This window comes from Macaca mulatta, chromosome 7 (genome assembly GCF_049350105.2).
Source record: "Macaca mulatta isolate MMU2019108-1 chromosome 7, T2T-MMU8v2.0, whole genome shotgun sequence".
Lineage (NCBI taxonomy): Eukaryota > Metazoa > Chordata > Mammalia > Primates > Cercopithecidae > Macaca > Macaca mulatta.
In genome coordinates this window covers 168,488,396-168,503,142 of record NC_133412.1, presented here as the reverse complement: position 1 = coordinate 168,503,142, position 14,747 = coordinate 168,488,396, and the positions used below count along the sequence as shown (strand labels likewise).

The 14,747-nt window shown below is 47.6% G+C and overlaps 1 protein-coding gene across 3 annotated transcripts in view; it reads left to right on the top strand.

Annotated features, from left to right (window-relative positions):
- Positions 1–12,221, top strand: part of CLMN (calmin) — a 133,347-nt gene extending 121,126 nt beyond the window's left edge. Inside the window, exons 10-13 of one of the 3 annotated variants that reach the window (XR_001446430.3) lie at positions 6,626–6,822; positions 8,739–8,799; positions 9,373–9,499; positions 12,016–12,221. Coding sequence is in view for 2 of the 3 variants with exons in the window: in XM_015144444.3 (XP_014999930.2) it covers positions 6,626–6,822; positions 8,739–8,799; positions 9,429–9,499; positions 12,016–12,184 (498 nt within the window). In the remaining variant the exon portion in view is untranslated. Of the gene's footprint in view, positions 1–6,625; positions 6,823–8,738; positions 8,800–9,372; positions 9,500–9,934; positions 10,187–12,015 lie in introns of those variants that run through there. The other 2 variants (XM_015144444.3, XM_015144443.3) reach the window with 2 other exon arrangements.
- The last annotated feature ends 2,526 nt before the right edge of the window (positions 12,222–14,747 follow it).

Sequence of the window (14,747 nt, the reverse complement as noted above, 5' to 3'; positions counted from 1 at the left end):
GCTCCATAAAATAGCGATGAGGGGGCTTCACCTCGGGACTCCGATGGTGCAAAATTCAAAGAGACACCCACTGTGAGGCTCAGACAAATGCAGGGTTGGCACCCGAGAGTGGGCACCTCCTGAAATCCTGCATATGGGCACCTCAATGGCTTTCCCCCAGTCCTGGCCCTACGCACAGGGATGCTCTGAGGATCAAGTGAGGTCACCTCTGAGGGTCCAGCAGAGGAGGAGCAGAAATGATTTCAAAAGCAGTCGTTGTTGCAGGGCAAGGGTTGGAAAAGTAACCGTTGTGTACTATTCTCAGTACCTGGGCGGTGGGATCAGAAGAGTGCATCTCCCTTATCCTGTTTACACACCCATTTCTAACACAGAAACCAAAGATTAGTGCCCAACAGGCAAAAGTCCTTTAAAAATCAAGAAAGCTCACCACCACTGATCATTAGAGAAATGCAAATCAAAACCACAATGAGATTCCATCTGACACCAGTAAGAATGGCGATGATGTCAGGAAACAATAGGTGCTGGTGAGGCTGTGGAGAAATAGGAATGCTTTTATACCATTGGTGGGATTGTAAATTAGTTCAGCCATTGTGGAAGACAGTGTGGTGATTCCTCAATGTGATTTCAGAACCAGAAATACCATTTGACCCAGCAATCCCATTACGAGGTATATGCCCAAAGGAATATCAATCATTCTGCTCTAAAGACATATATGCACACATATGTTTGTTGCAGCACTATTTACAATAGCAAAGACATGGAACCAACCCAAATGCCCATCAATGATAGACTGGAGAAAGAAAATGTGATATATATATATATATATATATATATATATATATACACCATGGAATACTATGCAGCCATAAAAAAGAATGAGTTCATGCCCTTTGCAGGGACATGGATGAAGCTGGAAGGCATCATTTTCAGCAAACTAACACAGGAACAGAAAATCAAACACTGCATGTTCTCACTCATACGTGGGAACTGGACAATGAGAACACATGGACACAGGGAGGGGAACAACATACAATGTCGGGGGGTGGGAGGCTAGGGGAGGGAGAGCATTAGGACAAATACCTAATGCATGTGGGCCTTAAAACCTAGATGACGGGTTGATGGGTGCAGCAAACCACCATGACACATGTATGTCTGTGTAACAAACCTGCACACTCTGCACATGTATCCCAGAACTTAAAGTAAAATTAAAAAATAACAAAAAGGAAAAAAAGCCAATAAAGGAAGAAACAAACTAACAAAAAGTCCTTTAAAACTCAAGGCTGGAGTCAGCCTTCATGACCCCATTGCCCAGGTACTGAGAATAGTGTACTCACAGTCGGGTACTGCAACCAAGGGAACCTCATAGTGCGGGAAATAGAAGAGGTTGTGTTGTGGGGAATGATGGAAGCCTTTGAGAGGGGTGGAGAGGGCTTGATATCCAGGCCTTCTTCACTGTGACTCCCAAGGGTCTCCAAGTTGACACGGCTGCTTGGGGGGTTGGAAGATAATTACCCCAAGCTTCAGCATCATGCAATGTACCTACGTAACAAACTGGCACATGTATCCCCCAAATCTAAAATAACAATTGAAAAACAAATACATATATATATATATATAATTTTTTATTATACTTTAAGTTCTGGGATACATGTGCAGAACATGCAGGTTTGTTACATAGGTATATGTGCGCCATGGTGGTTTGCTGCACCTATCAACCCATCATCTACATTAGGTATTTCTTCTAATGCTATCCCTCCCCTAGCCCTCCACCCCCACAGTCCCCTGTGTGTGATGTTCTCTCATAACTTACCACTAACATAGGCATTAGAAAGTTTTAAAAAAAAAAAGTCATCGTAGCTAACATCTAGCATGCACTTAGTGAACACTAACCTGTTCTTCTGCAGTAACTTAGGAGAAACAGAAGAAGCCCTCATGTTTGACTCCAGTTTTGATTTTTTAAAGGACTTTGCCTCATGGGCACTAATCTTTGGTTTCTGTGGTTTGAAATGGGTATGTAAATAGGATAAGGGGACATGCACTCTTCTGAGCTTGAGCAGCTGGTCACATTCTTATCTGCCACTTGTGTGCCCACTTCATCTGGCCCAGCAGCTCACGAAGGGCCACTGGAGTGATCAGTGAAGGGGGGTGCCTGGGCCTGGCCTGATGGGGAGGCTCCTCCTGTAGATGCCACGTTAGTAAGTACTTCTCCCTGCTGCAGCACTCGGGGATCCAGGAGGTGAGTCCGAAACCGCATTGGCCATGCCCTGCTGGATACGATACACACAGGGCATCCAGGGCAAGACAGTCAGGGAGGAGAAGGGCCTGGGCTCAGCCTCTCCAGCCCCTCCATGAGCTCACCTGCTTACTCATCCAACCCCATGGAAAGTGACGCATCTGGCACTGCCGGGAAGATAAAAGAAAGAAGGAAAATCCTGCCTTCCGTGTCTGATATGGGAGACAGAGTCCCCTGTAACTGTACTATGAGAGAATGTGGCCTCAGCCATGAGAGATGGGCCCAGCAAAGGGATTCAGGGGTTCAACAGAAAGGCTGCCACCCAGATCTTGAAAGGCTGCATGGGGGTTTTGGGGACCCTAGAACTGGGGAGGGAGTTCTGGGTGGAGGGACTAAGGGTAGAAGTCCCCTAAGTACAGAAGCCAGGTGGGAAAGTGACCAGCTATTTCAGATTGCATTGGCTCTACCTCTATCTGAGACCCTTCCCCAGTCTCTCACTGTCCCTCCTCCCCAGCTCAGCTTGCAAAGGGATGACCCTAAAACACAGGTCCCATCTTATCACTTCCTGACTCCTGCTCCAGAAGCAATTCTAAAGTTCTTAGCATGAACTCCAAGACTCTTCCCGCTCTAACCTGGCCACCCACCCCTCTTTGTCTCCCTCCCCTCCAGCCAAGCCAGCATCCTCCCAGACCCCCAGACATCCAGGCTCTCCTCTGCCTCCAGGTGTCATTGGGCTGGTCCCACCATCTGGGCAAGCAGTTATTCACCCTTCAAAGCCAATGCAAATGGCACCTCCTCCCAGAAGCGCTCCCACCTCCTCCCCAGGCAGGGCCATTGCTCCCTCCCTATAGCTGGTCACATTTTCGACCGTCTCTCCTTGAGTGCTTACCTGATTTCCGTGGGCTTTATTTTTCTCTCCCGTGAGAGAGTGGACATTTGTATATTGATCTTTGGATGCTGGAGACCAGCACAGTGCCTGACAGGGCCTGCCAATGGAGGGGACAAAGGTTTATTACACGATGGTTTCGGGGGCTTACAGCAATTGGAAGGTAAATGAAATACTGAGACACATGACAAAGCTCTGGCTCGTCAGAGCCCAGTGAGGGGCCCAAAGGACTGGGGCTGCTTGAAGGATTAAGAGAGCCTTGCATCCTGCAGGAGCTACAGAAAAAAGTTGGGTTCAGGTAGCCTTTTTAAAATTTAAAAGTTTATTGATAGTTGAGTAGTTGGGGTGAATGAGTGGGGTAGAAGACCTAGAAGATTCGTTGAGCCAATAAAGAGAGTAAGGGAAATTAGTCTAAGGGATCAGGTTCGTCCTAAAAGACACTTAGGATTTTAGCTAGGCCAGAAGTCAGGGGCTGGTTTTATTCAGTTTGCCAAATCTGAGCAATGAGGAGTGGCTGCCTAAGCCCTAGGAGAAGCAGCATCCTCAGGCCAAGGGGCACATGGGCAGGGCTGCGCACTCTGTGTTTGCCAACCATGGAATGGACGGGAAGAGGACTGGATGGCTCTGCAGGTGCCAGGGACCACGCCTGCCATCTTCTCCTTCTTCCCCCAGGGAGAGGAACCCAGTCCCCCACTCGCTCCCACGGCCTCCTGTGTGCTGACTTCTCTGAAGTCAGCCCCGCCGCCATGCAGGTGCTTCCTGCAGGAGGCCATGAAAATCCAGCAGGGTTAGAAATATCCTCCAGTGAGATCTGGCCTTGTTGTCCGCAGATTGAGGGGCAACACAGCTGAGGCCACAATCTGTTATGGCCAGAAAGCTCTTGCAGGACAAAAGAAAGAGGACTGAGTGGGTGGTGGGGAGAGCCTGAGTTGCATCTCAGCCCCTCTGTTTAAAATGCTGGGCGCAGTGGCTCACGCCTGTAATCCCAGCACTTTGGGAGGCCAGGGCGGGCGGATCACAAGGTCAGAAGATAGAGACCATCCAGGCTAACACAGTGAAACCCCGTCTCTACTAAAAATACAAAAAATTAGCCGAGTGTGGTGGCACGTGCCTGTAGTCCCAGCTGCTCCGGAGGTTGAGGCAGGAGAATCACTTGAACCCAGGAGGCGAAGGTTGCTGTGAGCCAAGACTGCACCATTGCACTCCAGCCTGGGTGACAGAGCGAGACTCTGTCTCAAAAAAATAATAATAATAAACTAAAATGATTAATTAGCGGGTTGCATCCTCCCTCCTGGCCTATTGGATGTGGCCTGTGAAAATACAAATATGGCGTTTTTTCTCGAATGCTTTCCTTCCAGCAATTGCCAAAAGCAGAGGGTGCACGTGTCCAGCACTTGTGATTGAAAGAGCCCTGGGTTGCAATGGTAGAATCAGGAGATCTAGATTTGATCTCCATCTTACATGGATCTCACTCTTGGTGAGAGCGTGGGCAGATGAGCTCTCTTGGGTACTATGTGGGAATGAAATCAACACCGTCTGCCTCACGTGGCTGCAGTCTGCTGCCTCCCCTCCCCAGCAAGCACTGCCCACTGATCCCAAGCCCACCTTGCAATTTGCTCCCAAGTGGAGCCCTTGCCTCAATCCGTGTGGGTGAGCGTAGGGAGAGGGTACAGCCCATTTGATGAGGAGAGCCCAAGGTGAGGTCTGGGAGTCTTGCCTCCTGGCAGAGAGGAGATGGGATGGAGCATTTCTCTGATACCTCGCCTTCCTTTAAAAAAAAAAAAAAAAAAAAAAAAAAGAGGCTGGGAGCAGTGGCTCACTCCTGTAATCCCTGTACTTTGGGAGGCCAAAGTGGGTGGATCACCTGAGGTCAAGAGTTCGAGACCAGCCTGGCCAACATGGAGAAACCCTGTCTCTAGTAAAAATACAAAAATTAGCCAGGCATGGTGGCAGGTGCCTGTAATCCCAGTTACTTGAAAGACTGAGGCAGAAAAATCACTTAAACCCGGGAGGCAGAGGTTGCAGTGAGCCGAGATCACACCACTGCACTCCAGCCTAGGAGACAAGAGCAAGACTCCATCTCAAAAAAAAAAAAAAGATATTTTCTTAGCCAAAGGGACTAGAAAATGGCAATTTTTTCTTCTGGTCTTGAAAAAATACATAAGCCCTCTGCTTGTTTCACCTTTCAGAAATGGTGGCATTTGACCATTGATGAGGGCAGCCTGTGAGACTATCATTTCAGATTGCTAAGCGCAGCTTTTCATTCCTGCATGGAGCTTTGTTCTCCTGGGGCACAATGGCCTGGCCACTCTAATGCTCTTATTCTGATACCTGTTGAACAGGTTCTTCCAGCCCCTGAAAGAATTCTTGAGAGGTGGCTCCAACAATGACCATGCTCCTGCATTTCACTCGGGAGCCTTGCTGACAGGTTTCAGAGTGCCTGGTGCATACAGAGGTCAAAGAATCTTCATTACCAGATACATGCTAGACATGTTGCACTACCATCCACCTTTGGCCAAAGGCACAGTGAAGATGGCATCCTGAAAACACTACACCTGCCTGTGTGCCTTTCCAAACCTATAGGCCACCTTTGCACCCTTTGGCCCACCTAGCTTCCGGGATTTATTCCTTTGTTTAAATGGATAATGATTGTGAAGGATTCAGCCACTGCTCACTGTAAGAGCCCTTCTCTTCCTCTCTCTTCCTTCCTTCTTTCTTTCTCTTTCTTTCTTTCTTTCTTTCTTTCTTTCTTTCTTTCTTTCTTTCTTTCTTTCTTTCTTTCTTTCTTTCTTTCTCTTTCTTTCCTTTCTTTCTTTTTTTTCCTCTCTCTCTTCTCTCCTTTTTTCTATCCTTCTTTATTTTTCTTCTTTCTTTTTCTTCTCCTTTCTTTCTTCTTCCTCCTCCTTCTTCCTTCTTCTTCTTCATCCTCCTCCTTCTTCTTTTCTTCTTCCTTCTTCTTCACAGGGTCTCACTCTGTCACCCATGTTGGAGTGCAGTGGCATGATCTCAGCTCACTGCAACCTCTGCCTCCCAGGCCCAAGCAGTCCTCCCACCTCAGCCTCCCAAGTAGTTGGGACCACAGGCACCACCACACACAACTAATTAGAGACATGATTTATAGGAAATCCTGTGGAATAGTGGGACGTGGTTAATAATTATCGTACCCATTTCACCAACAAATAAACTGAGGCTCAAAAAGATAACATCAGTCACTCAGGGTCGCAGAGCTGACTCAGCCAGGATTTGAAATCAGATCTTGCTGACTCTAGAACCTGTATTGTTTTAACTCCATCAATTTGTAGAATTTGAATTCTGTACCGGGGTGGGAGTTGGGGTGGACTTGTCTCTCATGCAGGCTGTGCTGCAGGGGATTCATGAGGAGGATCAGGGAACAGGCAGAATTGGAAGGGACTCCCTGGCTGGGCCTGAGCAGAGCACTGCTGGGTGGTGTCACCTACTTTACACTGCACTATGACATACTGACTTGGATTTGGTTGTTCTTTCAGTCCCAGGAATCCCCAAACCCGGAAAACATAGCAAACCCCCTAGAAGGAAATGTAACAAAAGAATCAATCAGTAGTAAAAAAAAGGAAAAAAGGAAACATGTGGACCACGTAGAAAGTTCACTATTTGTAGCACCTGGAAGTATTCAATCCTCAGATGACCTAGAAGAAGACACTAGCGACCACTGCATTCCTTCCAGGTATTTTATTCATCTCTTTTCACGCTTAAGGTGGAGCTGGAGAGTTACAGAGTCATTTGCAGTTTCAGATTTGATGGGGTGGGAGGTGCAGGCATGGGATTGGACAGCAAGGGAAACACAGCTTCATGTACAGTCCTCATTCTCTACACCTGGGTTCCCCCACCCACCCTCACCATTACCAGACCTCATGAGGAGCAAAATGGGAAGGATGGGAAGCTTGCCTTCTCTCCTCACTCTTCAAACCTTTGAGTGGAAGCTGGCAGTGAGCAGTGGATGGCTGAACCATAGGTAGGCGCTGGGGTGAACGCGGTAGACTTGGAGCCTCTGTTGGCTGCCTCTGGCCCCCAGACAACTGCAGTTGAGCAAACTTCACTTTATAAGCATCTGAGTGACTTCAAGCGTATCCACCTTTCCACAAAGGAGATCTGTGTCGTCTGGCACGTGGAAGCTGGACATCCTATTAACCTTATGGCTTCTTCCACAATTCCCGTTCCAAGGAAGTGGGGATGCTTGATCTAGCTTGGGAGAAGTAGGGAGCAGGGAGGATAATGAGATTTAACTGATCTACAGGAATCTCATAGCACGCCTCTGCTCTGTCACTCCAAGGCCACCAGATGAGCCAGATTCGTCCCTGGGAAAATGTGTAACTGCTGAAAATCAGAAGACCCTGGTCTCTCCCCTCTCTCATCATCACAATAGTCAGCCAGTGTTTATCAAGCCCTTACTGTGTCCAGGCACTTCACACTCATTTTCTCATTCATTCTCATGTCACCTATAGACACATTGGTGGGACTGTGCCTCATATGGCAGACAAAGAAGGTCTGGGGCCAGCTAACTTTCCCAGCTTAGGAGATGGCAGAGCTAGGGAGTCTTGGACTCAGATGTGTCCCACTCCGCAGTACACATTCTTTTTGTGCCCTCTTGTTGCCTGTGATGATGTGAGTAATGCAAGCTGCAGCAGAACATTATTGAGATATGCATTTGGGGAGGGGCAGGGAGAAGCCCATACAGACAGAGCCAGAGGAGTTGCTGGCAGGTGCCTGGCTTTCCACCTCCCTCTGCCTTGCTTCTGTGCCTGGACCTTGGGGAAACAGAGGCAGGGGAAGGAGGGCCAAGGCACAACAGAAGGCTGCTGCCCATTTGGCCTTTGACTCCCAGCGTGCCTGTCCCTGCCCCTGGGTGTGACTGTCTAGCAGTCATCTATGATCTTCACGTGTCGCTGGGCTCTGCTGTCAGTGCTGGTGAACGCTTTGGACAAACAGCCCAGGGGATCTGCCCAACTGCTCAGCTTCTCCCTAAACAGGTTAGTTCTCAAAGAATCCTTGAGCAGCCACTATGCAATGGAGTCTGCTAGGCCTGGGGACTTCAGGAGAGGGAGAAAGAGGTCAGCCACAGGGGTTGAAGGCAGGGCTCCATCCTTCAAGGAAATATGACGTCACCCTCCATTCTGCTAGGACTGGGTGGAACATGAAAAGTGCAAGGCAAGCATTCCCACTTGCACATTCTGGACCTCAGAGGCAGGTAGGGAGAGTCGGGGCAGCCTGGTCTAGGCCCAGGTCTGACTAATTATAGAGAACCTCTGGTGAGTCCCAACACATCGGGATGCTTGGGTTACTTACTGATCCAAATGCTATGATTTTTAAGACTATGTGGCTTGCTTTCTATTTAAAATCCTGACTTCATGTTTTCTTGTAGATGAGGGCCCAATGTGTGTGTCACTAATATCCATCCTATTCGTAAGCACTCTCCAACCCAAGTAGGGGTATTAGATAAAATCTCTCATTTCTGTCCCTGGGTGTGAAGTCGTCGCTCTTGCCCAAATCCATATGTGGAAGCCCCAGGATGGGGGTGACCGTACAACTGAGCCATGAAGAGCTCCAGGTGGTACCAATTGAAAACGTGTGTTTGTTTTTCAGGACTAGTCACAGTGACTCCAGCATTTACATTCGACGACATACTAATAGGTCTTCGGAATCGGTTAGTATGTGAATTTCTTCTTTTTCCGCACGGCCCCTGCTAATCAATTCCTTTCCATCCTTCCTCCTCCCCAGCCCAGAGCTTTGAAATTACTGACGTGCAACAGCTATACTTTTGGATAGAAGACAAGCAAATTGAAACCTTGTCATTAAGCACAGTCCAATCGGATGTCCGGTTTGGGCAATAAGGGATGTAAATAAAGTGATGATTTTAAAGCCCAAAGGCCTCTTTGTTACAAAAACGTATCCAAAACGCCCTGCCTGGACCCCCCCGCACCCCCTGCACACACACCCAGAAAGATCACATTCAAAGACAGAGGTGCAACATGAGTGGAGGTCCGATGGACACTCTCATGTGCTTAGTACCAGATGTGTTAGAACCCGGAGCAGCACACCCCAATTCGGGTTCCGGGTGGTGGGGATTCTCTTGCTCACAAGGGAGGGGCTTGGGGGAGGAAGTAGAGGAATGTATATTGTGTAGTGCTTTGATTTTGGATCTAGATGCTGACAGTATTGAGAAATGCACGGCATGCTCGGCTTTGTGTGTTTAAAATCGTTTTATTTTCTGTTTCAGAGATTTCATCTTTACTAATTGGGTTGCGGGGGTTTTGTTTATAAATTTCACTGTAGGATCATTTTAGCTATGTTCAGTTGAGGAACGCAGCAGATCTGGATGACAGAAGAAACCGAATGTTAACCAGGTTGGTGGCTTTACTTCAGGTTTTGTGGGGGTTGTAATAAAATGTTTCTCCATTCTGCAGCCTGCCTTACAGGGGTGGTTCTTCTCCCACTGCTTTGTTGATAACAGTATTAATAATTTGGGATAATGCAAGGAAATAACTATTCCAGAGAAAATGATGTAAATTGAATAGGAGTAGAAAGGAAAAGTAGATATTAATTAACACTGATGGGCAGGGCCCGGTTCTGAAAATGAGTCAGTTTAAAGACGGGTCTGGGTTCTGAGCCTGCTGCTTTGTTTACATGAGTGGTGTACGGTATGGGGTGGTTTAGTGGTATAAGGTAGTTAGCAAAGGGAGGGCCAGGCGGGAGAAGAGGTGGTGGTCTTGTGAGGCTATGTCCCCTCCCCCGCAATGCTATAGTCCCTGACGCCTGTCTGTTCACTGTCGCCACTGCAGGTACAATACTCAGAAGCTCACTGAGCTGATTTTACAGTTTTATGGCATCAGAGCAGACATGAAGAGGGAAAGCAAACATGCCAGGAAGTCTATGAAAGTATTTCTTGCTGTCGGAGAACTGCTGGCCTAGCCTAATGTTGCTGAATTGCTGGAAACCTGCCCATTTAAAACATAGGGAACCAGAAAAACTTCTCAAACTCTTACAATTCTGAGACATCCCCATTCCTGTTGAAGTCATAGAATTGCTTTATGTTTCTATTTTTAAAAAGTTTTATTTACTCACCACAGATTTGAATTGGCTTGGAAGGATTTAGATTACTGGAATCGGAAGCCTCTGTCTGAATATTACCCAACACCCAAGAGTGTGGTCCTTAGAACCCCATCCCTCTGGCTGCTAAAAAAGAAGCAAGACAGCTCCTTTCCCCTGCCATGAAATGGAAATACTAATTCAAGTTTTCAACTAGGCTGGACGTGCTCATAGGAAAATAATCCTTTTTGCTCTTATGAGATAGAGATGTTGAAAATAGAACCTATAGAGTTGAGAAATGCAGGCATGTTTTCAGTTTTCTACATTGAGCATTTCTTACCTTTACAATAAAAAATATGGTTTAGGCTGCATGTGGTGGCTCATGCCTGTAATCCCAGCACTTTGGAGGCAAGGAGGGAGGACTGCTTGAGGCCAGGAGTTTGAGACCAGTCTGGGCAACACAGAGAAACCCTGTCTCTATAAAAAGTATGTAGTTTAAATTGTTTCTGTGGACAGCTTTTTAAAAAATACCATCATGTGGGTATTTATCATTCAGTATGTAGATGGCGGCAGATGTTTAATCCCACTCTGCCCCTCACTCCTGCTATCAGGGGATAGTACTGGGACAAGTGGTTTTAGCCTCTCATAATCTCCATTACATGGCACGAAACCCCCTAAGAAGCTTACACTGCAGGCTTCTCTACATGCAGCTCCAAGCAGAGGCCCCAGCCCCAGCTCATGGTCCCTACCTCACCCTTTCCTCTGGAAACTCAGGTCTGGGGTTGGTTTCCGCCATCTTCTGTGCTTCATTATTATCCGCCAGGCAAAACCTTCTGGGCTTCCCTGTTGTCCACCAGGCAAAACCAAAATGGCATTTTAACACTACCGCCTATAAAATAAAAGCAGGAAGGTAAATCTGACTGAAATCAAATCTAGTAATTATTTTATTTTATTTTATTTTATTTGAGACGGAGTTTTGCTCTTTTTGCCCAGGCTGGAGTGCAATGGCACAATCTCAGCTCACTGCAACCTCCGCCTCCCGGGTTCAAGCGATTTTCCTGCCCCAGCCTCCCGAGTAGTTGGGATTACAGGCATGCACCACCATGCCTGGCTAATTTTGTTTTGTTTTTTTTTTTAGTAGAGACGGGGTTTCTCCATGTTGGTCAGGCTGGTCTTGAACTCCCGACCTCAGGTGATCCCCAACCTCAGCCTCCCAAAGTGCTGGGGTTACAGGCATGAGCCACCGCACCCGGCCCCTAGTAATTATTTTAAAGGTAATATTCCAAAGCCAAAACAAAACTGTGGGGAATGGGAGAGGTCTTTGTTTCTTTCTTTCTGATAGATGATTTAAAATGATCTGCTATCAGGGATGCTTCATCCCTTAGAGGACCCATGGGGTTCCCTCTGTTACTAACAAACAGCGGCGAACCATCAGTATCTAACTCCATGCCACTCTCTGAGAGCACTGTGGCATCAAGAAAGGTGTCCCAGGAGACCTGGCCTAGGTGCCAGCTCTGTCGCCAAGTAATCCCGTGGCCTTGGGCAAGTCACTCCACCCAAAAGCCTCAGTGTGTCCATCTGCAGAATGGCGCTGCTAGCTCCTCCCACCTGATGTTATGGAGATGAACAGAGTGTGTGCAAAAGCTTGAGGGGCTTCCTTGTTGGCCCAACCCACTGGCTTGGGTCAGCACACACAGGTGGGGCCTACCTGGACCTGGTGCTGGGGAGCCTTCAGGTCGTCAGGCAGGGAGTGGGGGCCGGGGAGAGACTGGGTGGGGTCCACCTTCCTGGGAACTTGCTTGGTAACTGCCTTTCCTCTGTGTTCCTTCTGTAGGAAGGCCAACAGCTCAGGAGAAGCCATGTCACTGGGGAGCCACAGCCCGCAGAGCGACTCTCTGACACAGCTTGTCCAGCAGCCGGATATGATGTATTTTATTCTCTTCCTGTGGCTCCTGGTGTACTGCTTGCTGCTGTTCCCACAACTGGATGTTAACAGACTCTGATACGTGTGTCTGGATAATAAAAAAGACAGGACCCTGACCGGGGCGGGGTACTTCATTTTATTTTGGGTTCTGGGTGGGGTACTTCTACAGACAGTTGAGGACCTCCGAGGAAACTTAGACGCCCTTTCTCACTATTGTCGTTTTTGTGTTTTTTTTTTTTTTTTTCCCAGGTTTCCTTTTTTTTCTGGACGACGTGAGCATGCTTTTTTCTTTGGCTGTGTACTCAAAACTCAGGCATGCAGCTGGATCCGTAGGTGGGGTTTTGTCCTTGGGTGCCTTGCTGGGTCGGATAGGAAGCATCATTAGTGATCATTAGCCTGCCTGGATCTTAGCGCACCCCACATGCAGGTTCACATCCTAGATGAACTAGGATTCAGATGAAGGGCTGCTTGATGAGAAAGAGGGTGGGCGCCCAGGCAGAGCCCCAGCTGGGAAGAAAGCTGCCACATTTTCCTCCAAGCATGGATGTTTGAGAGAAGGTACTGGGGTCCATGCCCCTGTTGCAGTCCAGTAACTGGTTGCATTCACTGGGGGAAATCTGAGCAACCGGCTCTGTACAAGCACATCTGGGAATGGCAGAATCCAGGGAGCAAGGTGAAAGCTGTGTTGAGAGCCACCGTGTGCTCTTTTTCACCCTGGTTTTTTGTTGTTGTTGTTGTTGTTGCTGTTTTGTTTGTTTGAGGGGAGATGCATTTGAAATTCAGTTTTCCATTGATTGGATTGAGATAGAGCCATGATTTTCAAACCAGATCCTCAAGGCCCAGCGGGGCCCTGTAAAAGCCATGAGGAGTGGCTGGGCTGGAATCAGCTCCCACCGGTGCTGGAGCTGGGTGGTGCGGCAACTTCCTACCCACCAAAGCTTTGGTGCACACCTCCCTCAGAATGCACGTCTTGGCACGGGCATCCTTTGTGGTCACTTGTAATGGGTTTCTTGAAGAGGCTTTCTGGACAGTACTCTGGGAGCAGGCCAGCACAGGAGGTTTGTGAAAGAAGGTAGGCATCTCTAGCACCCCTGCCCCCCGTCTTCTTCAGCCCCGGGCTCTCTCCACTCTCTCCTTCCTGCCAAGACTCTGGTCTGTGGCGAATCTCTGCATCAGTTCCTCCTCCTCTTGCTCTCGCGTTCAGAAAGCACGTACCAGGCAACCCTTATAAAATCACGAACGAGTCAGGAGGGGACTCAGAGAGCATCTTGTCTAGCTGAACCCAGGGAGACAGAGCAGCGTGACCAAGATCATGCAGCCAACCGGGGGCAGACTTGCGGTGAGCACACGGGCACCTGATGTCCCCTTGTAGGAAACTTCCACCGGGCACCCCCGTGTCCTGAGAAAAAGATAAAATGACTAGATTAAAATGTCCACATTCAAACAAAACCAAAAATTTTAGACCAACTGTCGGCGTTTGTTTTGTTCTTGTATTTTTCCCATGAGGAAGTCTTATTCACCTTCAAGCTCATCCCCGATTCCTTCTGAAATACCCTTGACGGCTGCAACAGCTTGTCATTTGACATACCAGCGTCGTTCTTACTCCAGGAATCACGTTTCTTTCTTTGCTAGCCAAGGACTTGCTCATTTCAAGCAGTGGGTTTCAAGTTCACAGAATTCCAGCATGGCCAGAAGAATTTACATAGCACATCTGAGTCGATGACAGCCCAAATCTGGCCTCTAAACCAGTCTGATTATAGTCTGTCTCCCCTCCTGAAAGAACTTCAGCCTTCCAAGCAGAAGGCTGTTGGGAGCTTGGAGCGATTCCATCTGGAAGGCCAAGAGCCCTGTGGAAAATGAGCTAATTAATGAGCTCCCTGGCATCAATGAAAGCACAAAGGTACAGATAATAAAGATTATGTGTGTGATAGTTTATAACCCTGGGCACCATGCAGTCCTCGCCTAAATTAGATGCTCAAAGAGCCCGGGAAGAGCCGACCAAAATGTGAATCATTTCATTTTATGGGTCTAGACCTTGTTCAGAAAAACCTCTGCAGGATTCTTTTCTCACCTATTACAACTTGTAATATTGTTTAAAACATCCACTGGCAAGATGCCTAAAAGTCGTTTGGTTCAGGTTGGCAGTCAACTGATTTTTTGAAAAGGAAAAAGAAATCTCATTTGAGTATGGGCTTCTATGGATGAAGGTGGATATAGAAAATGGATGTGGAAGTCTGCAGGACAAACCACCCCATTGCTTGTAATTTTTTTTTTAATTTAAAAGAAACGCAATAAGGCTTTTAACAAGAACTAGCAGTCCCCTAAGTCTCGCTGCTTAGAAGTAACCACTTTCACCTCTCTTATGTTTGCATTTCTACATAACGTGCTTACGCCTATGTTTTAATTAATTTAGAAACAGCTACTGGCTTGCTATCACAGTAGATGAGGATTTCACTCTTACCATACCGTATTTTGGTTTTCCAGTATAGCTAGATCACATCATTTCGTACATTTCTATTAGGTGTTGACATTACCTGGAGCACTTAAGGATTGTTGACTCCCAAGCCCAGCAGTGTGTTATGGTTACATGTCCTCCTTTCTCCTCCAAATGTCCCCCTTAATTTGTTATTCTCTCTCTTTAC